The sequence below is a fragment of the Chinchilla lanigera genome, unplaced genomic scaffold, assembly GCF_000276665.1.
Source record: "Chinchilla lanigera isolate Chin_1 unplaced genomic scaffold, ChiLan1.0 scaffold00003, whole genome shotgun sequence".
NCBI classification, from domain to species: Eukaryota; Metazoa; Chordata; class Mammalia; order Rodentia; family Chinchillidae; genus Chinchilla; species Chinchilla lanigera.
Genome location: NW_004955404.1, coordinates 8,489,331 through 8,513,538, shown reverse-complemented (window position 1 = coordinate 8,513,538; position 24,208 = coordinate 8,489,331). Strand labels below are relative to the sequence as shown.

The window sequence follows — 24,208 nt, the reverse complement described above, 5'->3', positions numbered from 1 at the left end:
GTCTCAAGACTGTAAAATGATTCCCCTGTAGTAGTTCATTGACAGCTATTCTAAGATTTCTTTTTAAACTTTTGTACTGGAATGGAATGTAATCAACATTAAATGAAATAAAATCTGAAACCCCAGAGGAATGTTGTAGAAAAAGTTATTAAACCAGTGGAAGATACAGCAGAATTATTCCTTGGGATACTACAAGAAATGATTTAACTTTTTTTGCATAACACAAGTATGCGTTGTAAATCTTTGACCGAAAATCCGAATTCTCTTAAAGAGAATCTTAAAAGTCCCAAAGCAACTGAGGCAAATTTAGGAGCTATCTGCAAATGTTCTTTTTTTCATTGCAAAAATGTCAGCATTTCTGAGGGCAAGTAAAGTGATGTATTATTGTTCAAGTACCTTAGTTCTTGTTTTTTATAAAGAATGTCAAGTCTTTCCTCCCCCATCACATTTCTGATTGTTAAACCTGTCTCTAGGCTTAGCAGGTGACCTAATACTTTTCTCCTTTCTGAGTATTGGTCAGGATGTATAGTGTCAAATCGACTGTCTCTCAAATGTAGCAAAAAGTGGTTGAAACAATATTTACAGGTGGTTACATAAAGGCTGTTGTTTTCTTGTAAGAGATTTTCCTCCTTGCTATGTTTCCTTGGAGATTCTTTCTGAAACCACAGGATTCACTCCACAGAAAATGAGCAAAGAAATACGTGGAAAATGTCAAGGAATGTATCAAACCTAAGCCTCTCCTCACTCTTCTCCATGTATTTCACTTTTTTGTTTGTCTCTTCCCTCTGAGTTCTACCAGCTACTTGAATGAAGCCAGCTGGACCTTTAGAAAGTTGTACCTTGAAAGGTGTTCACACTGTGTGTACCCTCTGTTGGCTTACTTGGTGACATCAGTAATAATTCCTGTTTTGATGGGGTGGTGTACTGCTGAGTCACTTCTTGATAATGCTGCTAAGAAACTGACCTGTTAAGCGTGCCACAGTATTCTTTTACACGTGTTGATTTATTCTTCATTTGGCAAATACTTACCGAGTGCCTTCCTTGCACCTGGTGCGTGGACTATACAGAGGCTATTGTATACATTCTGGGTTCTGTGAGAGCTGGAGTTGGGTACATGGAACCAATCTAGGAAGCCGTAAGAAAAATTCCCAGAAGAGCATTTTAAAACATGAATGGTAATGTACTTCACTAAGAAGAAGGGGTGGAAAAGGGCTTTGAAGTGGAGAGAAAAGACTGGAGGTCCTTCAGTGAACTAAGGGAAGCTTGATATGGCCGTGGAGTGTGCTGTGGAAGGAGAGTGTAGGGATGCAGGTGAGGTGTGACAGTGAGGGGCCTTGTGGGATTTGAGCTTTATTGTTAAAGACCTGGTCCCCAGAAGCTGGCCTTCTTAAGCTTCACCGCTGGCTGAGCTGGGAACCCAGTCGCATTTGTTGTGGTAGGACTAGAGTAGTGGGGTAGTGCGTCCTAGTCCCTTGTCCGTTGCTAGGACGGAACCCCCCACACCTACACTTGCAGCAGGAGAGATTTGTTTGGGCTCACAGTTTCAGCTCATGGTCAGCTGACGCCAAGGGCCCAGCGTGGAAGGCTGCCCATCCCGCAGCAGCAGGCAAGCAGAGAGAAGCAAGCGCCCTTCCTTCTAAGTCACACCGCCTCCAGCCGGCCCCACCGTGACAGCACATCATGTACCTAGCACCCCTGTGGGGACGTTTTAGATCCAAGCCATAGCAGGTAGTAAGATAACTGAGAAACTGTTATGTGGTCTTTAGAGAGGTAAGAAAGCTGATAAAGTTTGATACTTTTTCTTCTCGATTAACAGAGCCTGCATTGATTCCAATGAAGACGGGGACTTGAGCAAGTCTCCCGTATTGAGAAACTACAAGGAGGCCCAGGAGTACGGCTCTTTCGGCACAGCCGAGATGTTGAACTACTCTGTTAACATTTACGATGATGGAAACCTGCTCTCCATCGTGACCAGTGGAGGTACTCTGTTTCCGATTTACTCATGCGAAAGAATACTTCACCCGGGAGTAGACCCATCCCTGCTGCACCATTCTCTGTAATTTAAAAAAACTCAGAAACTGTCCAGATGTTCATTTACAAAAACAAAAATTTTTAAAAATTGTCCATTCATCATACTGTCGAATATTATGTAGCAACCAGAATTAATAAATCTATATAAATCTCAAAATGCCTAAGTTTTAATGAAAAATACATCGATGGCCAAGCAATTAGGTAAAATATAAAGTACTGTGAATGTGTTTGGATGGTAGGTGGTTGTTTGGGGGGCCGGGGAGGAGAGAGTGAAGTGAGAGGACTTTAACTCTTGGACCACTGCCCCAGGTGTATTGGGCTGCGCTGGGGTACAGTGAGCTCCACACACGCTGTTGTATGTGTTCTCCCGGGCAGCCACTGCCAAGACAGTAACCATGCCTGTTACCCTGCTACTCCTTGTCTTCCCTAGTGATCCAGCCTGGCTGCCCGTATTCCAGGCAGCCACCAATGTGTTGTTCTCATTCTAGCTTGCTCTGTGTTTGGTTGAATTCCGTGTAAGTGGAGTAAGAAGTGCAGGGGGGTTGCCTGTTTTTTCATTCCTGCTATGACTGTGAATAGTTTGCTCCTCCTTGCTGAGTAGTGTTTCATCAGGCAAGTCCGCAACAGCTTGTTTACCCATCCACCCACTGCTTGATACTTAAATTGTTTCAACATTGTGTACAAACCTCCATGTGTGTTAGTCACTGTACTCATCACTGGGACAAAAACCCAGCACCTGCAATTAAAATGACAGGTATATTTGGCTCACACCGTTTCAGCCCAGAGTTGGCTGGCTCCAGGGCAGAACAGCATGGCAGAAGAGGGGCATCACAGAGGGCAGCTGCCCCAGCATGGCGGACCAGAAGGAGCAAGTCAGGGAGGAGCCGGGAAGGGAGCTGTAATGTCTGGTTCATATCCACAGTGACCCACCCACCTCTTCTGTCCAGGCGCCACCTTAAGCCAGTCAGCCAGTGCCCCTACAATGCAGTCACCTCCCAAAGGTCGCACCTGTGATCCGCATGGACTTTAGGGGGACTGTGTGCAAATGGTTTTTGTTTATTTTTTAAAATTTTCAAGAGGTTTTCCTTCTGTGCTCTCAGCAGCAGGGTGTGAGAATTCCAGGTGCTGCATATCCCCACGTGGCATGTGTTGTTTACTTGTTTACTGCAACCACTGGCTGATGTGTGGTGGTGACAAGGTGTTTTGCAGAGGGAATGCATTAAAATTTTGCTTTCCTATCCTTATTGGAAAAAATAAGCAAGATGCACTTGGCAATACTGGGTGTATGTCGTCTTGCGTGACAGCAGTTGGCTGGAGCAAAGAATTCTCAGCATTGTGGCAGAGCCGCTTTGAAGGGTCACGTGCCTCATGTCTCCTGGAGTTCCAGCTGTCTACCCTCCAGACATTCCGGCCTGGCACCAGCTGTCATTTACCATTGCTCTTGTATTGTTTTTCTGACAGTAACAGGATATGTATTTACTCATCTTTGTTAGAAACTTGAAAAAGTTTTTAAAAGTCTAGATTTGTGGTTTTGTTTTACTTCATTGATACACATATAGCAAACAAAGTATGATTGAAACATGTGGTGAATGTTTTCAATTTTTAAAAATTCATTCAGAGAAAGACACATTGCCGTTAAGCCCCTTCAGGATATCACACCCATCCACACTTACCAGACCGTTCTTGCCACTTTCGGAAGCAGTTCTGGAAGTCGTCATTCTTGAGTGTCTTTTTATTTTTTTCTGCTTTTGGATGGTACTGAGGATTGAACCCAGGGCCCTCACACTGAATTACATCGCCAGCCCTTGTTGATTTTTTGACACAGGGTCTCACTAAGTTGCCAAGCTGGGCTCCAACTTGCCATCCTCTTGCTGCAGCCCCCAGAGTGCTGGGATTAGGGGGATGTGCTGCCAAGCCTGGCATCATGAGTGTGTTTAGTTGCCCTGTTTTGGCCGCCTTGATGCCTCAGTCAATTCCAAACCTTCACCTTTTGTGGATATTCTCACTCTGGGGAAGGGCCAGAAGTCACACAGTGTCAGATCCAGTGAGTGAGGTGGATGAGGACACATCACAGTGTGTATTCAAGCCTGCTTTCCTGTTGAGTGGCACTTGGCACCAATAGGCACTGTATTTTTTATCACACTTTGTAAAGATCCTCACAAAAGAGGGCTTCTAGTGTAGCTGTACAAAGTGGCAAGAATGATGGCATAAGTGTGCTCGAAGTGACGGGAGTATTTTGAGGAGGGTTCATGGCCGTGTATCTTTTACTTTAATACCATTTTTAAATTGAAACATTCACTGTCATTTCAGTCGTACCTCATATACAGGAAAGCATGTAAATCTCAGGTTGTATACTCACCAAATTCCACAAAGTGGGTAATTCTATGTAACCCCCGTCCTAATCAAGAAACAGAGCATACTGGCTTCTGATTACTTCCTGCTGCTCAGTAGTCTTAACCCTCCCACGAGCACCACTACCAAAATGGACTGCTCTCCTGATTTCCACTGCCATGTGATCTGCTGCAAGTGCTGTTGGTGTTACAGATCAGAAATGATAAAACAGTAATTTCACGCATTTCAACCTTTCCCATTTATATAAATAGAATTACCTCGACGTAAATTCTTTCTTATGGGGTCTTCATCCCAGCTTGTTTTGTGAGCATCACATAATGCATGGAAATTCATATTAATTGTTATATAAATGCCAGCTCTGACAATATAGAATACGTCCATGTATTATTAACAGATCTTGAAGTTGTTTTAGGTTTTTGAACCGTACAGGTAATGTTGGCACGAGTATTCTTGTGGATGTCTGAGTATACAGTACACCTTCAAGCATTTCTGCTGTGCATGTAGCTAAAGGCAGAGTTGCTGGGTCATTGCATGTGCCTGTGTACGATACACACCCTGCCTATGCTTGCTGTTGTTAGCCTTTAAAATTGTAGCCATCCCGAAGTGTGTGTATAAGCAAATCACTGTGACTGTAGTTTGCAGTTCTTAGGTGACGAATAAGATCGAAATCTTTGAGTGTGCTCATTTGCCATTTGTATATTGCCTCTTAAGAAATGCTTTTTCAGATGTTTTACCCATTGCAGGGCATAAGGGTTTCTCTCTCTTGCCTTTGTTTTATTTGAAAGGTCATATGTTCTGTATAGAAGCTCTTTGTCAGTTATATGCATTGCAAATACTTTATCTCCTTTGTGACTTCCATTTTTGTTCCCGGTGTAGAGTAGAATGCAGGTTAGTCGAACTGTGTGTGATTTCAACAAGGTATTTTTATGGACTGTGGCAGTAGGGTTAAGTTAGTATATCACTAGATATATAGATTAGGTATTTTTTATTCTTTTTATCATGATTAGTAAGATGCAAATTGAATTTGATAATAAAAATGTTCATATATGAGAATGTCGTATCATTTTTCCCCCTTTTTGCCTCTAGGAGCTCATGGTACTCACGTTGCCAGCATAGCTGCCGGCCATTTTCCAGAAGAGCCCGAGCGGAATGGAGTAGCCCCTGGTGCTCAAATTCTTTCAATCAAGATTGGTGATACGAGGCTAAGCACAATGGAAACAGGCACAGGCCTCATAAGAGCTGTGAGTGTTGATGAGCTGTTGGGTTACAGTGACGAATGAACTTGGGTATGCGTAGGTTTGTACAGTACTCCTGACTTACCAATTACGTTTGCTGTATAGGACTTACTTCTAAAGAGTAAAAATGCTGCCTTCATATAAAAATTATTTTTCTTAAAATGTTTAGGGGAAAGTTGTTCGGCTTAAATCGTCATAAAAAATAGTTTTACTCATCATTTGTAACAGATCCTCTAGCAAGCAATTTTAAGATACTTAAAGACGACCTGCTTGCTCCATGAGCCAGAAAGGAATTTAAAACCTCAACTAATGCTGTACACTTCATTTTAACATATAACTTCGGTAATTTTAAAATCTAATAGGGGCCATCTTGTTGCCTGTACTTTTCCACTAGCTAAAAGTATTAATTGTATTTTTTAATTGGCTACTTACTATACTGTTTGTCTTCTCCTTTTTTCTAAAATTCCCATATATTTAAAAGTAACTGATACATGAGAATATGATTGGTCAAGGCACTATAAAGATTATATTCCTTCGTCTTACTAGGAAGTCTGTTTCTATAAATTGCTGCCTAAAGTAGACTCTGAATCTTTTTAATAGATGATAGAAGTTATAAATCATAAGTGTGATCTTGTCAACTACAGCTATGGAGAAGCAACTCATTGGCCAAATTCTGGGTGAGTATTCTTGCGATTTTAGGCGTAGACCCTTACTACTAAGGACTAAATATTGTAGGTGACTGAACTGAACATCGCAGGGGATAGAGACGGTCGTGCTGCTTATGTGGTGAGGGTGTGTCTCCTAGACCTCAGGCCCCACTGCCATACCACATCTTCAGTGGCACCGCCAGTGTCCCTCCATGCCTGCGCCTCAGTTCCCAGCACTCCTGCGGCTCTTCTGAGACTTGGTCCAGCCCTCTGGTGTTCCCGTTACTGGCTTCCCTCCATCCTCATTTGTCTAGGCTGTCTCGTCCCACAAGCACTGCAGCCTCCCTCAGCGGACCCTGGTGGACAGACCCCCCGACCTGCCGCAGCCCTGCTCCTCCCTTCGGTGGCCCCTGACCTGCACCGCTTGCTGCTGGCTGCGTACATTCACTCTCTCCGCTTGCTTGGATTTCTCGCCTCCCTGTCCATTGCAGTGTGCCTCTCACCCCCGGGCCCCCACATCGTGGGTGTCTTTTGCTCCAGACCCAGTGTTGTGGCCTTGACCACGTGTTACCTTACCTCTTTTGCTTCACAAAAATATTTGAAATTACTTTTATTTTGAATATTAACATTTTGACCATCTCTCCCCTAATCCTACTGCCAGGCTGTTAAAATGTATCAGTCATCTCTAGCAGTTTAATAAGGTCGCACTGCATGGAAATTGTGGCAGGGCATGGTGGTGCAACCTTTAATCCCAGCATGCTGGCAGGCTGAAGTGAGAAGATTGCAAATTTGAGCAATGTAGGGATTCAGTAAGACCTTCTCTCAAAATAAAAAAAAGTAAAAGGCCTGGGGATATAGCTCAGTGTCAAAGTTCTGTCCTCAGTACCATAAAAAAAAAGATGGAAATTTTACCAAGCTAACTCTTGTTTGCTGTTACCAGATTTAATTTTCTCAAATAACTGGTAAGGGGTTTCTTGTGAGATACAACTTTACTACTCTTATAATACGCACCTAGTCATTCTTCAGTCCCTTTTCCTTTAATGCAGTCTTGCACCTTCTCCTTTTGCCTTACTGTCATTTTTATCTAAGGATATTTTCTTTTCTCCTTTGACTGTTAATCTTTCAAAGCCGTCTTTCCCTAGCATTCTTTCTTTGCTCAGATGTCACACGAGTGTGGAGGACCATTTGGCCCTGTGCTTTTGCGTGTTCACTCCATTCTCGTCTTTGTAGTCTGACTTCCTCTCTTTTCATTCATGTCCGTGAGTTCTCTGCCGCTCAGCTGTATCCCCGGCCTCTCACCAGATTTCCTGCATCTTAAAGCCCTGTATTCTGTCTAGTGCCATGTTTCCCCCTGTATCTTAGCCGCCACAGATGCCCAGTCGCTGCTAATGTTTTACCGCGTGATAGTGCATTTTTGCACCTGGCATTTTCCACATAGTCAGTCTGGCCCCATAACTTCTCTACACTAAACCTAGCTAGAGGACGTCACCCGGAACGGTTGTGTTGTGTTCCACCGAAAATGATGCCCTCGGGAAAGAGTGATAGGGATTTATAGTTGGAGAAGGTGCGCTGAGTGCTTCTCATGCTCACCCCCTTACATAGGGCTGCTCTTGCAGTTCTGCAGTTTGAATGGGTGTTATAATAAGACAGTTTCACTTATTGAGAAGAATTCTCTCTTTTTCAGGAGAATTTGTGAAGTAATTAATGAAGCAGTATGGAAGCATAATATAATTTATGTTTCAAGCGCTGGAAATAATGGTCCGTGCCTTTCTACAGTCGGTTGTCCGGGCGGAACTACGTCAAGTGTGATAGGTTAGTTTCCTGTTTAGAAATACATTTGTTTAAAAATAAGGGAAGCAACAAAGGCCACCATCACGTGTTAACTGTGTCATTCCCAAGTGCAGTACACTGCTGACCGTTAGTGCAGTCTGGGAGGAGAGCCGATTACATACAATTCGCTGTGATTTAAAGAAGACTGGAATAAGTGGTTTAATGGGAGACAGAGGCACACTTCTTTGTGGGTTGTTATGTGACCCATGTAAGACTCCTGCAAGTTAATTATTTTTATCTTGTGCATTTATCTTTCCATTTCTCTTTCTACAGGAGAGAGAACTGGTGTAGATATTAAGCAGTTTACCCACATGAACGGTGGATTTCATTGGGAGAACTAGGATCCATTAGGTACATTTTGTTTCCTTTTGTTAATGCCAGATCTGCCCTACAGGTGTTGGTGCTTACGTTTCTCCTGATATGATGGTTGCTGAGTACTCGCTGAGAGAGAAATTACCTGCAAATCAATATACGTGGTCTTCCAGAGGCCCAAGGTAGGTACAAGTACTACATGGCACTGTTGCATATACTTAGTACGCTAGTTTCTGTGGTTGTGAGGGGCAGAGTTTGCAATGATAAGTGGTGGCCTTGTTTTAAATAGTGCTGATATTTGAACTTCGGTGAAATAAAGGCCCTCAAGTTTTTGTAAAGCATCAGTTATGGACCCTGCATACCTAACTACAGTACGTAATTTTGAAATTATAACCTGTTTTGAACATTCTGTGTGCAGTTCATAAGTAAGAAATTCTGTCTGACAAGTAACATTCATCTGTTTGTGTTCTGGCACCCTCTGAACTATATTTGTCTGATTCTAGGAAATGATTCTCTTTCTCAGGATTTAGTTCTTATTTTTATAATTACTCATTCTGACATCAGTGAGTACAAGTACCCTCTGAAAAATAAAGCCAATTTTAAAATTCATCCCTTTACTTCTTTGGAGTGCATTTAGAAGGACTTAGCTCAGCAGATATGGCAGTGCCTGCGTCGGGAGACGTGGAAGGACTGTGAGGTCCATGTTGAGTGAGAAAGCCATTGTGGATGATGGGACAGCAGAGCAGGCCCAGCCCAGGAGGTGTTGGAGGAGATGACCCTGGGGCTGCCCTTGAAGAACTGCTAGGGTGTTGAGAAAAAGGGGGAGTTGCGTATGCGAGTGGAGCAGGAACCCAGAGGTAGGCAGGTTGCAGTGTATAACTAATTTATTATACTAAACTAATTTAGTGGTGCTGAGGAAATAAATCATTGTATGTGTTTGAAGTATAAACTAGATGGTGTAAGCAGTATTGGCAGATAAGATTGGGAAATCGGTTGACAGCAAATGTGATAATATTAAACTCTCTGAGTTACGTATATGTATATTCCTAGTCTTTTCAGGTAATTTCTTTTTTAAAAAAGTAAGCTCACTTCATTAACTTACTATAACCTGTTGATTTATAAACTTTTTTTTTGGGACACAGTCTCACTATGTAGTTCAGGAGCTGGGCTTGAACTCACTGTGTAGCCCAGGCTGGCCTTGAACTCATGGTAATCCTCCTTTGTCAACCCCCGAGTGCTGGGATTGCAGGCATGCGCCATCGTGCCTGGCAGAAAGCTTTGTTTTGTACCACTGCCGTGCTCCCTACTTAGCCCAGCTACTGTCACTGAAGAAGAGTGAATAGGAGTTGGAAACAAAAGTTAGAAGAGGTTTATGTGGTTCATGTTACGTTTATAAAAGTATTAAGTTATTAAATTTGTTACCTTTAAAATCGAGTTTGAAACTTGGTTATAGTCAGCACAAAACAAATCATTGAAGAATATTTAGGCCAGCATTTTCCAGTCACTTCCCATAAAATGATTAAAGCATTATTTGAGGAGCTGGGAGTGTGGTTCTGTGGTAGAATGCATGCTTAGTATACGTGAGGCCCTGGCCTCAATCTCCATTGTCAAAAAACAAAGCAAAAAGTGCATAAAGAATTATTTTAAGTAAATGCCAAAGGGTTCATGAATTATAAGGAAAGCTTGCATTAAACATATCCATTCATAACTCAGATGCACAGTTCATGGATGAAGTATGAGGGAAACTGGTATTAAAACATATTAGTTCACAAACCGTTTGTTCTAAGAATTGAACATACGTTACATTTATTAATACATGTGAAATATCACTGCAAATACTTGATCAAATTATTAGATTCAACTATTAGAGTATAAAGTATAGAATAGACTAACGTTCATTGAACAGGATACATGTCATAGTGATTTTTTCGAAAACTATTATCTCTCCATATGCATTGGCTATAAGGCATACAGCATCTATTTGATTTCCTGGTGTTTACTAGTGTGACATATCAGTTAAAAACAGATTATCAAATAATGTCTTCCTAAAAGAACTTTGAATTATTATTATATATGGTAATTTGAAAGGAAAATACCGCTGATTTTTTTTTCAATCTTAAGGAAACACATTGACATTTCATTAAACTCATTTGTACAGTACCAATTTAAAGACTTAAGACTGCTTTATGATTATTAGGTACTCTGCATGCTAAATCAATAAAGTGCCAAATCAATAAAGGGCAATAGAAAGTAGTTATAATTCGTGGGTCTTTGCAGGTATTTCTTCTGCTTATAAAATACCCAGTGTTCATTATGAGCATTAGTAGATAAAGTACATAGTGCAAGCACGAAAGTAAAAATCATCCTAAGTCTTGACATATGCATTGCTTTCAGTGCTCTGTAAAAATATAAAATCAAATTGCTCTTGTATTTCTAGCCAAGAATTAAAAACAGTTTACTCAGTTGAAGGAAGTATTATAGGAAAAGTCCATCCAGTAGCCTTCTGGGGAAGTAGTATATCATTATGTGATTTCTTTCCTTGGGACAGGGGACAGAGCGTGTGTGATATGACAACGTGATCAAGGGTTGTAACTCATTAAACTGTGCTTACCAGAGCCCTCACCTGGACAGTCCTGTTAAACTTGAGCTGTCCAGAGTTACAGCCCTCAGGCCTAGAGGTTCGTCTGCATGGAGACACACTGGCAGTATAAAATGTGTAACTGGATTTTGAAGACTTGGTCCAAAAAAGATTGTACACTAACCCCTTGCTTTCTGGGAGTTGCAAGTTGTAAATATTTTGGTTGTGTCCTATTAAGTAGAATACAGTTTTAAACTAACTTGTCTTGTCAGCCTTTTTAAGTGTTCTCTTAAATAATTTTAAATTACATTTTCGACCTACATTATATTTCTATTATAGTATAACAGATTTTAAACAAACTAAAAATTTTGTCTTATGAAGAAAAGTATATTTACCGAGGAGTCTGAGCACTTGCTTTTCTCTCAATATAGGCTCCTGATATCAATGCATATGTCATGTGTAAACCCAGATGCATCCGCAGAGATTTCTTTCCACTTAGAAAATAAGTGCCGCCCGATGGGGAAATAGCTGTGCTGGTGTTTTACCCCCATTGATTTCTTACAGTAATGTTTTTGTCATTATTTGGAATGACTACAAGTGATGTACAGTACTGGGGTACAGTTGATTTGACCAGCGGCCTTTTAAGAATGCCCATCGACATCCAAGTTTCCCCACTGTAAGCAGACTTACTGGCTTTCCTTTTAGCGCCGATGGGGCCCTTGGCGTGAGCATCAGCGCACCAGGAGGAGCCATCGCTTCTGTTCCCAACTGGACGCTGAGGGGGACTCAGCTGATGAACGGAACATCTATGTCTTCCCCCAATGCGTGTGGAGGCATCGCCCTGATACTGTCAGGTAAAGCCATTCCTTACACTCTCTCCCCTTACTGTGGATCGGTGGCTTCTGTAACTTCCCTCAGTTCCGACTTGCCTGCATGCCAGAATCAGCTGGGAAGCTTTTGATAGATACCAGTTGCTGAGATCCAGGCCTCACAGATTGTGATTCTCGGATAACTGGGGTTATTTGTTTGGTTTTTTTCCTAAGTTCTCTAAAGTTTATAACTTGTATCTGGGTTGGAAATTGCTGTCAAAAAACCATAGTGTTTGACCAGTAGTGTTTTAAATAAAACGTCACTCGGGCCACTGAGTGTCTGCGTCAAACATTGATGTCACCTCTGCATAGCTTGCGTTAATGCCCTTGCAGATCAGTATACATTCTTTTCTGTTGAACCAAGTCTTTGTGTAATGAATGCAACTATAGTCAGACTGCCCAGTGTGAGCAGAAAGGTTGTGTATCGCCGTACTGGAGGGAGAAAACTGGATTTTAAGTAGTGAACCCTAGCTGGGGATGTAGCTCGGTGGCACAGTGCCTGCGTGGCAAGCGCAAGGTCCTGAGTTTGATTCCTGGTACCAGAAAGAAAACAAAACAAATATTGATGGGAACCTCAAGTAGTGAACTCTCTGACATTTCTTTTGTTTGTTAATTTTAGGTCTGAAAGCTAATCATGTTGACTATACGGTTCATTCAGTCAGAAGAGCTCTAGAAAACACCGCAGTGAAGGCTGAGAACATAGAAGTGTTTGCCCAAGGACATGGGATTATACAGGTATTGTCAGCGTGGAAGCTGGTTGTAAGGCTGATCATTAAGATCATATCTTAGGTGTCACTGGGTAATAATACTGCGTCTTGTTCAGCATTTGTTAACTGTAGGTTGTGTGGCTATAGAACTGCAGGCAAAAAGGAAGCAAAAACAAATTGTATGGTTAAAACAAATTTGTTGTGCTAAGATGCAGAAACAGGAAACACATACAGAAGTTGTAAATTCAAAGCAAAAAAGTAAAAGAAAAACTGGCCAGTCTGTTTCTGTGGGTCTGTTTCTGCATTTGGTCACTTGAGATAACAGTGTGAATAAGCTCTGACATAGAAGGTTTTCCCCCAGTGGTAATTAGACTGGTATTTCGAATAAAACTGTAGAATTGCCCTCTTAGCTAGGCAGTTGACAGCTTAGAGAACTGTATATAGAAACTGACTTCTGCTTACACTTTGCTATAATTGAAAGATTAGTTGGTAATTTTCAATAAAGTCTTGTCTTCACTCAACCACTTATATCTTACTGCTTATATTCTTTTAATTAGGTTGATAAAGCCTATGACTACCTCGTTCAGAATACATCATTTGCTAATAGATTAGGTTTTACAGTTACCGTTGGAAATAACCGTGGTATCTACCTCCGAGATCCTGTTCAGGTGACTGCACCTTCAGATCATGGTGTTGGCATTGAGCCAGTATTTCCAGAGAACACTGGTAAGTCATAGGCTGTCGAGAAGCACACACGTCCACATTTGTGCTTCACATGAGGGGACATGATGTAGGAATGCTCTTTGGCTAATGTTCTGAGTTGGCAACGTGATTGTTTTAAAACTAATAGACTCAAAAAGAAAATACTAGAGCAATTAGGAGTCCTAGTCCCATGGCCATTCAGTTAGAATATGTACTACCGAGGAAATCAGTGGGATGGGCCTCAAGTGACCCACAGCTTTGTGAAATTGGTGTAGTGACACCAAATTCCTTCTCTCTCCCCATTTTACTGTGTGGCAAAAAAACCGAGCTTTCTATTTCTAGTGAGAGTAGAGCCTAAAAGCAGCCAGAGAACTGCAGCTCAAGAGGAAGGAAAGATGGGTTATCGCTGTGTGTTTGACTGTCTTCATGTGAGTCAAATGCTGTTGTCTGCATATAGTAATTTAAAATACCCACTGAAACACCTTACTGTAAGATGTGGCAGTGGGTGGTGGAAGTCTAAGTAGATCTCATGAGTGTGCTGGGATTCTGTGTTAGTTTTACTGAAGCTGGGGTTTTGGGTGTTCATGTCTAGGCCATTTTACAGCTGCCCAAACTAACTTGCTAAATTTTCTTGATAGAAGGTTGAACTTTTTAAAATAGAAAAAAAAGAGGAACCCACTAATTTTAATTTTTGATCTTTTTAATGCCAGAAAACTCTGAAAAAATATCCCTTCAGCTTCATTTAGCTTTAACTTCAAATTCATCTTGGGTTCAGTGTCCCAGCCATTTGGAGCTCATGAATCAGTGTAGACACATAAACATACGTGTGGATCCCAGAGGCCTGAGAGAAGGATTGCATTATACAGAGGTATTGATATCTTCGTTCTTCGTTGCTTTAATCTTTAAAAAGGTTTGAGAGTTAGGAGTAAACAGTCTCCCAAATGTATTTGCAGTGTATCATTTTCTGGTAAAGGAACAACTAAACCATTCCATTTGCCAGATTGTACAGCTCTTCTAAGCAGTCAGATACTTTAAGAATGTCATATTACATCCTTGTGTAAAGGAGGCAAGGGAGAGAAGCAAACAGCAAGACTGTCCAATTAGATCTCCCCTGTGATGTCACTTGTTTAATTCAGGTGAATCCAGTTGTAGTTACCTTTAATACCCAGATGAAGAAAGGATCTGTTAAACTTAAGGTAGCTGTTAGTAAACACAGAGTGGTGTAGCAGTGTCTCCGCTTCCAAAGTTGTCTGTAGTACTAGTTTGAGCCAGTTTGCAGTTGGGAGTAATTAAAATGTAGTCATTTCGTACTTGACAACTCATTTTCCCATTCATCTCAGTTAATCAAGGATTAACGTAAATGTTTTTGTTTGAGCTTTCCACTATTATGTGACCAAATGTTTAGATACTGATGTCACTATATGTTTAGATCTTCAAATTTTAAGATTAATTTATTTTGTGACTAGAATATGCCATTTGATTGCTTATTTACCAGTTTATGGATGTTGAAACCTGCCATCCTTTTTTCAAGGTATGTGGCTATGACATAGCGTCCCCTAATGCAGGCCCTCTGTTCAGAGTTCCAATCACTGCAGTTATAGCAGCAAAGTAAGTAAAAGGTTTTTCATAGCTTACTGTTGCATCTGTTTTAAGTGGTTGTTTGTGGGATAATGTGAACTTTTTAAAGGATTATAGGCCAGAACTAGGTAATGAGAGCTTAGTTCTGCTCCCAGCTAGCGTGAATTTTAGATGTCATGTAACCACCCGTTAACAGAGAACATCTGATTGTCCTGGCGCCTACCCCGACCCTCCACTGAAAATGCCTCTGACAAGGCGGCTGGTAACCTCGCCTTGCCCAGTGTAGAGGCTCTTAACTTTCATTTCCCTGAGCTCTTGTCATGCTTGACAGTGTTACTTCATCCTCTGCCACTCAACCCTCCCGTGTCCCTTGTGTCTGGGGTGACCTTCTCCCATCTCTTCCACGTGTCTAGTCACCTTCAGTTTCCAGACTCACACGTGTCCATGTTGTGCCCTCTGGAACCAGAGATCTCAGGCTTAATCATAATATAGCCAAATTATGGATCAGTACAGCTCCAAAGGTCACGTTCAAGCTCTTTAAAGTAGCAAACAGTGACCTGTTGATAGCTCCAACCGGTGCTGCCTGTCATTCTGAAGACCCAGTTACACATTTGAAACAGCTCTGTGCTCGGGCTTTCCAAGTTTCCTTGGGATTTGTGCATAGGCACAGTGGCTTCCTTTGCTTCAAGTGACCAGATTCATTCTGAGTCATCATGAACGAAGGAGTCCCTTCATGGCATGGCTTTTACATACCTCTGAGCAAACATGAGCCAATATGTGGCCACTTACTATTTAATATGTACTGCGTGTAAGCCCTTGGAAGGCAGAGACCACAGCTTACCCTGGCTTATGTGAAGCCCATTATATAGGGTATGCGGAACAAAACAAATTATTCAGCAGGTGAAGGGTGAGATTGAAATTACAAGAATACTACAAACAAATGACAGTTCTAAATTAACAGTTTCTATTGAATTGGTTTCTCGGTTAAACATTAAGTATGCAGTAGATCTCAGCCCCTGAGATACATAGGATGAAGTTGAGATTAAACCTTAAGAGTGACATACATGTGGGAAAACTGGACAGCAGTTAATTTCTCTGTCGTGCATACCCTAGACATTGAGTGGAGTTCCAGCAAGGTGGTATGTAAGACCTGTGGCCTTCACCTGCTCACACTGGCTTCTCCCAGAACTTTCCTGGGTTCCCTTGCAGTGAGCCCAGCACCCTTCACCCTAACTCTTCCTTTCTACCCAAAGTTTAACTATGTTGAATGTCTCTGATATATTTTCTCCCCTCACTAGCTTGTCTAGGACAGAGAATCATATTTTACTATTGTTACATTTCCACCAGCACATAAAAGGACCCAAGCTGTTGTAAACACTCACTGAAGGTTTACTGTGCTGACGTGAACCTGACCTTAACATACACAGCACTGTTTCAATAGCAGATAGTTACATACTTGGCTTCTATGTTTCTTTGATTTGCTGTGAAAGTAATTTGTCTTTACTGTTTCACAGCATGGGTATTTTAAAGCTACAAGACCCGCTTAATTTACCTGTTTTACTCATAGCTCTAAGATAGTGTCAGTGACACAAAATACTACCTTCAGTTTTTAATGTCTAGAATTCACTGTAGTCTAGAATCTGGTAATTACACAATTCTGTAAATGCTAAAAAAAATTCTTTAACAAAAAGAGAGCTTTTTTGGCCAGGCGTGGTGGTGCATGCCTGTAATCCCAGCACTTGGGAGGCTGAGGCAGGAGGATCACTGTGAGCTTGAGACCAGCCTGGGCTACAAAGTGAGCTCACGGTTAACCTGAACTGCACAGCGAGACCCTGTCTCAAAAAGACAAAAAAAAAAGCTTTTTATAATGTATTTATGTATCATAAAATTATAGAACACAGTAGAGGGAATCATTTGTGCTCCGTTCTCCAGAGATTACCTCTGCTAACGTGTCACAAAACTGGGATAATGTTGTGCTTACTATTTTGTAAGAAGCTTGTAACAAATAGCAGTGCTTATTTCTGATGAACTATTCTCTTGAATTTATTGAGTGACGTCTTAAAGCAGTGAACTTATTGTGACTGTATGGCTATTTCTATGAGGGCATCACAATTCAATCATTTTTGCTAACTTTCAGAGTAAATGAGTCTTCGCATTATGACCTGGCCTTCACAGATGTACATTTTAAACCTGGCCAGATTCGAAGGCATTTCGTTGAAGTCCCTGAGGGCGCAACATGGGCTGGTAAGTAGAGGTAGTCTGTCTTGGCCATTGATTTTTCCATGTGTTCTGTCTGTGTAATGATGCTGTCACGTATATATGAACCCGATTTCAATTAATAGCCAGCATTACTGAACTCTCAGACTTCGGGCTTTGTGTTGGCATTTTATACTGATTATCTTGCTCAGTCCCGTCAGAGTGTGTGTATGGTAGACAGGTGCCGTTATTGAAGATGACTTATATTGGACCCCAGAGTGCATTTTTGTGCTTACATGTGTATACAGATGTACTTCCTCGCAGTTTGTTGAAAATGAACTGATAAAATCACTTGTGCATGTAAGAACTTCTTTTGTGAGCTTGTTGAAAGTGAAATAAATTACATGTGTGAGACCTGGTTTAGGAAGAGCTGGTTGTCTTTTTAGTTTCCAAAGCTGTCTTCTGATCATTTGCCTATATGAGGACCACCTGCCTGGCCCTTGCTATCCTAGGAAATGCAAGACTTTTCTGGGTTGCAAGAGCAGTGTGCCCATAGGTCTTATGAATTAGGGCGGAGGGTGTTCTTCAGATAAGCTGTGGGTCCTGCTTCACAGTCGTGTTGGCTTCCCTCTGGCTCCTCCTCACAGGAGCCTAAGTAGTGCGGTTCTGATGGAGGCTTTCCATAAACAGACTGGACACAGAGACCAAAAGAGGGAGAAGAGACCAGGAAAGGTTAGCAGGGAAGTGATAGTAACGGCAGTAGGCAAGGTAAATAGAGACTTCTGAAACTGCAGCCTGACAGAAGCTCCTTGTGGTTCTCAGGTGAAACCAGAGGAAAGGAGGGGTTTTACAAGGGACCGAGTGAGGATAAGTGTGTGCACCAGGGGGCAGATTGCGTGCCCTGGGGTTTACGCCTTGGTGGTGGTGGTTCATGTTTTTTTTTAAGAGAAAAGAAAATAACAACAACAAAGTTAAAAACAAAAGAACACTATAACAATAAAAAACGAAACACAATTTCAAAACAAGATGATAGGAAATTAGCAATGGTTGTTGATGTTACATATTGTTATCTTCAACGAAGTTGCTCAGATTACCAGGTGTAAGAATGCAAGATTGATCAGACTATTAGAGAATAAAAAATAATTTAAAAAATTAGAAAGGTAAACTGGAGGCTTTTATAAGTAAATGGATGCAACTAGAGACCATACTCATAAGTGAAATGAATCAGACCCACATGTATAAACGTTGTATTGTCTCCCTAGCATAAGAACCTGAAAGACTAAATAAAACCTGAAAGGTACAATAGATACTGTGAAAGGGAAAGAAACTGCTCAAAGGGAAGGAATAACTGGGATGAGGGGAAGGAGAAAAGAAAGAAAGGAGGAAGGGAAGATATATATATGTATATACAAGGATAGCCGGGATAATTGAACTGGTGGTGGTTCATTTTAATATCAGTTTGTTCGTTTATTCCCCATAGGGTATATTCTACCCTTCCACCTGTATTAGTATGCTTTTACTTTGTTTTTAAGGAAGTACGCTGTATGCAGGTTTCATTTGAATTATCATATTATTCTGGGTACGTTATTCTCTAAACAAATGGATATTATATCGTTGAAGTCACTTGATGAACAGTCTAAAACTTGGTTTCTTTCTTTCTCTTGTTAGAAGTGACCGTGTGTTCCTGTTCATCTGAGGTATCCGCCAAGTTTGTTCTTCATGCAGTACAGCTTGTGAAGCAAAGAGCTTATCGAAGTCATGAGTTCTATAAGTTTTGTTCTCTTCCAGAAAAAGGAACACTGACTGAAGCTTTTCCTGTCCTGGTAAGTTTAATTAACAGACAAAACCCAAAACTTCCTTTGCCTTTTGGTGTGGGCTGAGGCCAGGTGTTTGAGTTCAAATTTCACTGTATAGTTTGTACCCAGAGTACACTGGGACTGTGTATTTTGCTCATGCCAAAGTAAATGAAGCAGGAAGATAGGTAGTCTAATTAGGGTTCTCTAAACAGAATCGTGGCGGTAAAAGTCATGTCTTTTTAACTCTTGAACAATTTGGCAAGAAGTGCTAATCTAGTAGATTCTGACACTTAGTAATTTGAACCCTGATTTAGACTGTTCCTCATTGTACTGTAGATTTTTACCTTATGCAAGGCCTTTCTTAGAGGACTTACTTCATTAATGCCCTGCTGCTAAGCATGTGTGAGTAATTTGCTTTACAGGTAGAACTGCTGTTGCTGCACGTGGAAGTGCCTCCCTCAGGGGCAGATAACCTACTTAGTTGTCCTGATCGCAGAGGGGACTAGGCCTTCCTCCGCGGGAGAGAGGGTGTGCACTGATGTCGTTCTCACACTTGCTGCTCTGCTTTCAGTGGGTTGGATGTCTTGCCCACATCTGTCATATTCTTGATGGTTTTATTTGTGTCCTTGTATCTGTTGTTGTTAGATAATTCAACTTTTTGAACTTGCTAATCGACAGTTTTTCTCACCTTTTTATTTTTTTTCTTAACTGGGGAAAAAAGTCTAAGTGACCATGGTTTCATTTTGTTTTAGTTGCCGGGCAGCTCTGAGCCCAAAGTTCAGTTGTGCCCACTGAATGTACAGAGTTGTAGTACCCTTCCTCTTGGCATTATTCCTAATTATTTTTCTTTCGGTTCAATTTTTTATTCGGTTTTCCACTAGTATTTTATTATGTGGGCTTTCAGAAACTGCCTAGATGTAGAAAAACAATTGCTGTGAAATAGCCAATATTTATTGATATATTATAATTTGAGGGAAAATGAGGGGGTTATATATTGTTATCTTTTTTGTTGCAGGGTGGGAAAGCAATTGAATTTTGCATTGCTCGTTGGTGGGCGAGTCTCAGTGACGTCAATATTGACTATACCATTTCCTTCCATGGGATAGTGTGTACTGCTCCTCAGTTAAACATAGTAAGTTCTGCGAGCCTCCATCACTTTTTGTGTCATGTATTTATGTGACTGGAAAATAATTCCTGTGGTTAGCTTTAGACCTTCATGAGGAATTTACCGTGGGTTCCAAAAATAGCAAGTCTTTGTTCATTGGAGTGTATAAAACTGAAATCGAAAGTATTACTTCTTTACAGTTAAAGTTTGAGAAATTAATGTACTAAATGTCTTTTATAGCATGCATCAGAAGGAATCAACCGTTTTGATGTTCAGTCCTCCTTAAAGTATGAAGATCTGGCTCCCTGTATAACTTTGAAGAGTTGGGTCCAAACGCTACGGTATCATTCATTGTTTTAGGGGCTGCGGTGTTGAGTGTTGATGGGGGTAAGCGCTGACACTCTTGGAAAGTCCTTTGTAAACCACGCGAGTGCTGGAGGTGAGATCTAGCCCAGAAACCGTCCCGGCTGAGGCAGCGGCAGCCCTGGAGCAGCTGCGAGCCTCGCTGTCCGCCTGACTGGCCAAACTCAGAGTAGACCATAGTGATCCCTTGGGACTGTGGATGTTAACGTTTTCATTGCTTGAGATAAAACAAGTTAGTACATACGTGACTTAGTTTCTTTAATCCTTAGTATGTCATTTTCAGAAATGGCACCACTGGCGAGTCTCACCGAGTTGGAGAAGCTTGAGGGCTCTGCTCTTTGTGCCTCAGTAGCGCCCGCCACAGACGCGAGTGCCTGAGTTGTGCCCTGGCTCAGGGTGCTACAGGGATGCCTTGCTTTTACTGTGTAATCTGACCTTGACTCCTGTCAGCGGGAGCCTTGTAATAAGTGCTTTAAAATAGCAAGTGTGCATAGTAGTTGGTGACGCAGGAATGTCAAAGATATACTGCCTTCTAGAATCACCAACGAAAATAAGAACTTCCAGCTTTTTAAAGGTATATCCAGCTTGTACCCTCTTAATGTTTTCCCCTAAATCTCAAAAATTGGAACAAATTTAAAATAGATTAACAAATGTTACTGACATCTTTGTACTAAAAACTTACTCTCCCCATCTCAGTGTTCTTCTTTGTAAAAATCTGTATCTTATTAACTTGTAGTCAGTGGTTGCTAAGATTAAATGCTGATCCTTGGTCAGGACAAGAGCCAGCTGTGGCCCTGGCAGATGGGGAGCTGCAGGGCTACTGTGACCTGTGCCGTGCTGTCAGCTATTGCGATGGGAAGGTACAAGTCGAAACCTGTCCTTCAACACTGCTACCAGGGCCGGGGATATAGCTCAGTGGCATAAGCGTCTGCCTGGCAAGCCAAGGTCCTGAGTTCGATTCCTGGTACCAAAAAAAAAAAAAAAAAAAAAAACACTGCTACCAGTTGTCACCCTAGTGCTGGAATTTGGTTGTGTTAAGAGCTAATGGCAACATTAAAATATGTGTTTATCACGATAAGGTTACCTTTGTAATATTTATTGCAAAATTTCAGCTGTGTTGGTGTGATTCAGGCAGTCTAAAGAATTACTTGTGTCGATGATTAAAATATTATAAAATACGCTGTAAAGAGAGTTTTCAGAGATGCTTATCTGTCACTTTTTGTAACATAGATTTTTGTTCCTTATAATTTAATGTCTTGGTAAATGAACTCCTGAATCAAATCAGCTCTGCAATTGCCTCGTTACAGCCCAGTGAGTGCAAAAACAAAACCTCTAGGATCAAGAGATGTTTTGCCAAATAACCGTCAACTTTATGAGATGGTCCTGACATACAACTTTCATCAAGTAAGTATTTGCCAAGCGGAGTATACCCAGTATGAGCTTTGGTTATGATGAACTTAGGAGTCACAAAACCAGAACTGGAGCAGTATTATAAATGGTATTATATGAAATGGAGTCAAGTTGCTAACACTGGTTAATTTGGAATTATTCTTAAGAGATTATGATTTGTAATTACCTAAATACTAACATATGTGAAGTCACAGAGTATAGCCTACTGGTCACCTGGCCTTTGAGCCTTAATCAGTAATGACTGGCCATTGGTGACCCAGGGGTGGTTAAATGCCCCCAAAATGTCACATTCTTTATGCTTATGGTGTTGGCCATGATTGCTTTATGTGAAGGGATGTGTTGAAGAGTGATCAATCAGAATATCTCCTAAGTGGAATGACTGGTGAAAATAACTGAGACCATTGTAAATGCTGGATCAGAGAGTTTGCTTAGCATCAGTAAGATTTTGATAAAACAACTGTTGGACAGGTTTTAACATTGAGGAGATGATAGATTTCAGCAAATTGTCAGATTTCAAATATATAAAGTTAGTTAGAGGCCTGAAGATTATTGCTTTATTAATGAATAAGGATTTGTGATTTTAAACGTTTGTAGAAGTCCCTTTAATTGATACCAAAATACTAGATGGTCTACATTTTCGAACTTTTTACAGAAAAGTATAATAGTTTTTAATGAAAGTCTTACATCAGTAACTTAAAAATCTATAGGAGAAATATGTGAACAACATGAAATAATCACTCTGTTTTAATATATATGTAGCCCAAGAGTGGAGAAGTAACTCCAAGCTGCCCCCTTCTGTGTGAATTGCTGTATGAATCAGAATTTGACAGCCAGCTGTGGATTATTTTTGACCAGAACAAAAGACAGATGGGTTCAGGTGATGCCTATCCACATCAGGTAAAAAATCCACAGTGATTTTCTTTTTAGAATTAACAGAAGCTATTTGATGAACTAATAAATCTCTGATTTCTTGTTATAGCAATAATCATGTTTTTTAAAGTAGCAGTTTTCTATCTAGTGTTTTCACAAACCACGTCTTGTAGTTGTTGAGAAACAGACTCCTTGGACAACTCTGACACAGTAGAGTTGAGCTGATCCTGTTAAAGGGTAGAGGAAGACAAAAGATGACACTTGATTGGCCAGTGTAGCTTTTTGGGAGATTGAACCCAGGCCCTGCACATGGTAAGCCTGTGCTCTACCACAGGATCTTACACACTGTCCCCGCTTGTGACAGGGGCCAGCATATTATCTGAGGTGTGTGAGCACCTTGAAGGGATTCAGGTCTGAATAGGATAAACAGGCCATTAGAGTAGTGGCTTCAGTTCAGTAGGACCTTCAGATGTACTTCTTCATGTCATAACTGTATTGTGTTCTTACTACATGCCAGGCACTGTGCTTTATTTGGGCTGTCATGTGGAAGAAAAAGAATCTTTTAATTATATAACTGATAGAAATTTCATCCCTAATTGAAATCATATTACAGAGAATGAGATACTTGTGTAACATTTGTAATTTTGTGCTGAGTAATGAAAATAATTTGTGGAGGGTTTTTCAGTTAGTCATTCAAAGAATTACATATTTGTTTCCTCACGGCAAGCAGCAGTTTCATCTCAGTATGGACTAGGTTAGTGCGGTCTGATCACTTCGGTGACTCACTTACTTCGGTACCAGAACATAGTAGCTGGAACATGGTAACTAGATGGTTCAGAATAGTTTTATATTCCTTGGTCCCTGTTGGATTCCTGTGTTTCCTATTCACAATAAACAGGTGTAGCCTTTTGGTTACAATGTAAAAATGAATAGAAGTCATGTGCATACACACACAGGCGTGCGTATTTGTCTGAGATACCACATAGCAGCTCCGTTCTGCTTGTTTTTAGCACCATGTACGTGTCTCAGGACCAGTGGACTCGCCACAGTGCTTTTATCATTCTTGATTAAATACTGATTTCGCTAAGAATATGGGGATGTTCTGTCAGTCAGTGTGGCTTCAGGTCCCATTTACTACCTGTGTGCCTTTGGAAAGCCACTTGGAGTCTCTGGTCCCATTTGCTTGCCCGCTCTCTGAGCCTTGGTTTACCTAAATGTGTATGTGGTGACTTGCGCTGTCCCGCATTGTGTAAATGGAACTGTTTCTCTTTGTTCTCGCACAGTCATTTCATTTTACTTATTTTTCCCAGCTGTTCCTTTTGTTTTTCAGTATTCTTTGAAATTGGAGAAAGGAGATTATACCATTCGACTGCAGATTCGTCATGAGCAAATCAGTGATTTGGAGCGTCTTAAGGACCTCCCATTTATTGTTTCTCATCGCTTGTCAAATACCTTGAGCTTAGATATTCATGAAAATCACAGCCTTGCACTATTAGGAAAGAAGAAGTCAAGCAATCTGACGCTTCCACCCAAATATAACCAGCCATTCTTTGTTACTTCCTTGCCTGATGACAAGTAAGTGATGCTCTCGCTGATGTGAATTCCTGTATTCATACACTGTGCTCTT

At 41.0% G+C, this 24,208-nt stretch overlaps 1 protein-coding gene across 1 annotated transcript in view; it reads left to right on the top strand.

The window, feature by feature from the left end:
- Tpp2 (tripeptidyl peptidase II) overlaps positions 1-24,208 on the top strand; it is a gene marked incomplete at its 5' end in the record, with an annotated part of 62,496 nt that overhangs the window by 14,834 nt on the left and 23,454 nt on the right. Inside the window, 17 exon segments of the mRNA XM_013515923.1 lie at positions 1,817-1,980; positions 5,470-5,624; positions 6,219-6,295; positions 7,950-8,077; positions 8,490-8,589; positions 11,691-11,839; positions 12,474-12,589; positions 13,119-13,287; positions 13,974-14,131; positions 14,795-14,871; positions 16,979-17,085; positions 18,706-18,860; positions 19,849-19,965; positions 20,179-20,279; positions 21,609-21,705; positions 22,471-22,608; positions 23,912-24,156. Coding sequence (XP_013371377.1) covers positions 1,817-1,980; positions 5,470-5,624; positions 6,219-6,295; positions 7,950-8,077; positions 8,490-8,589; positions 11,691-11,839; positions 12,474-12,589; positions 13,119-13,287; positions 13,974-14,131; positions 14,795-14,871; positions 16,979-17,085; positions 18,706-18,860; positions 19,849-19,965; positions 20,179-20,279; positions 21,609-21,705; positions 22,471-22,608; positions 23,912-24,156 — 2,253 coding nt within the window.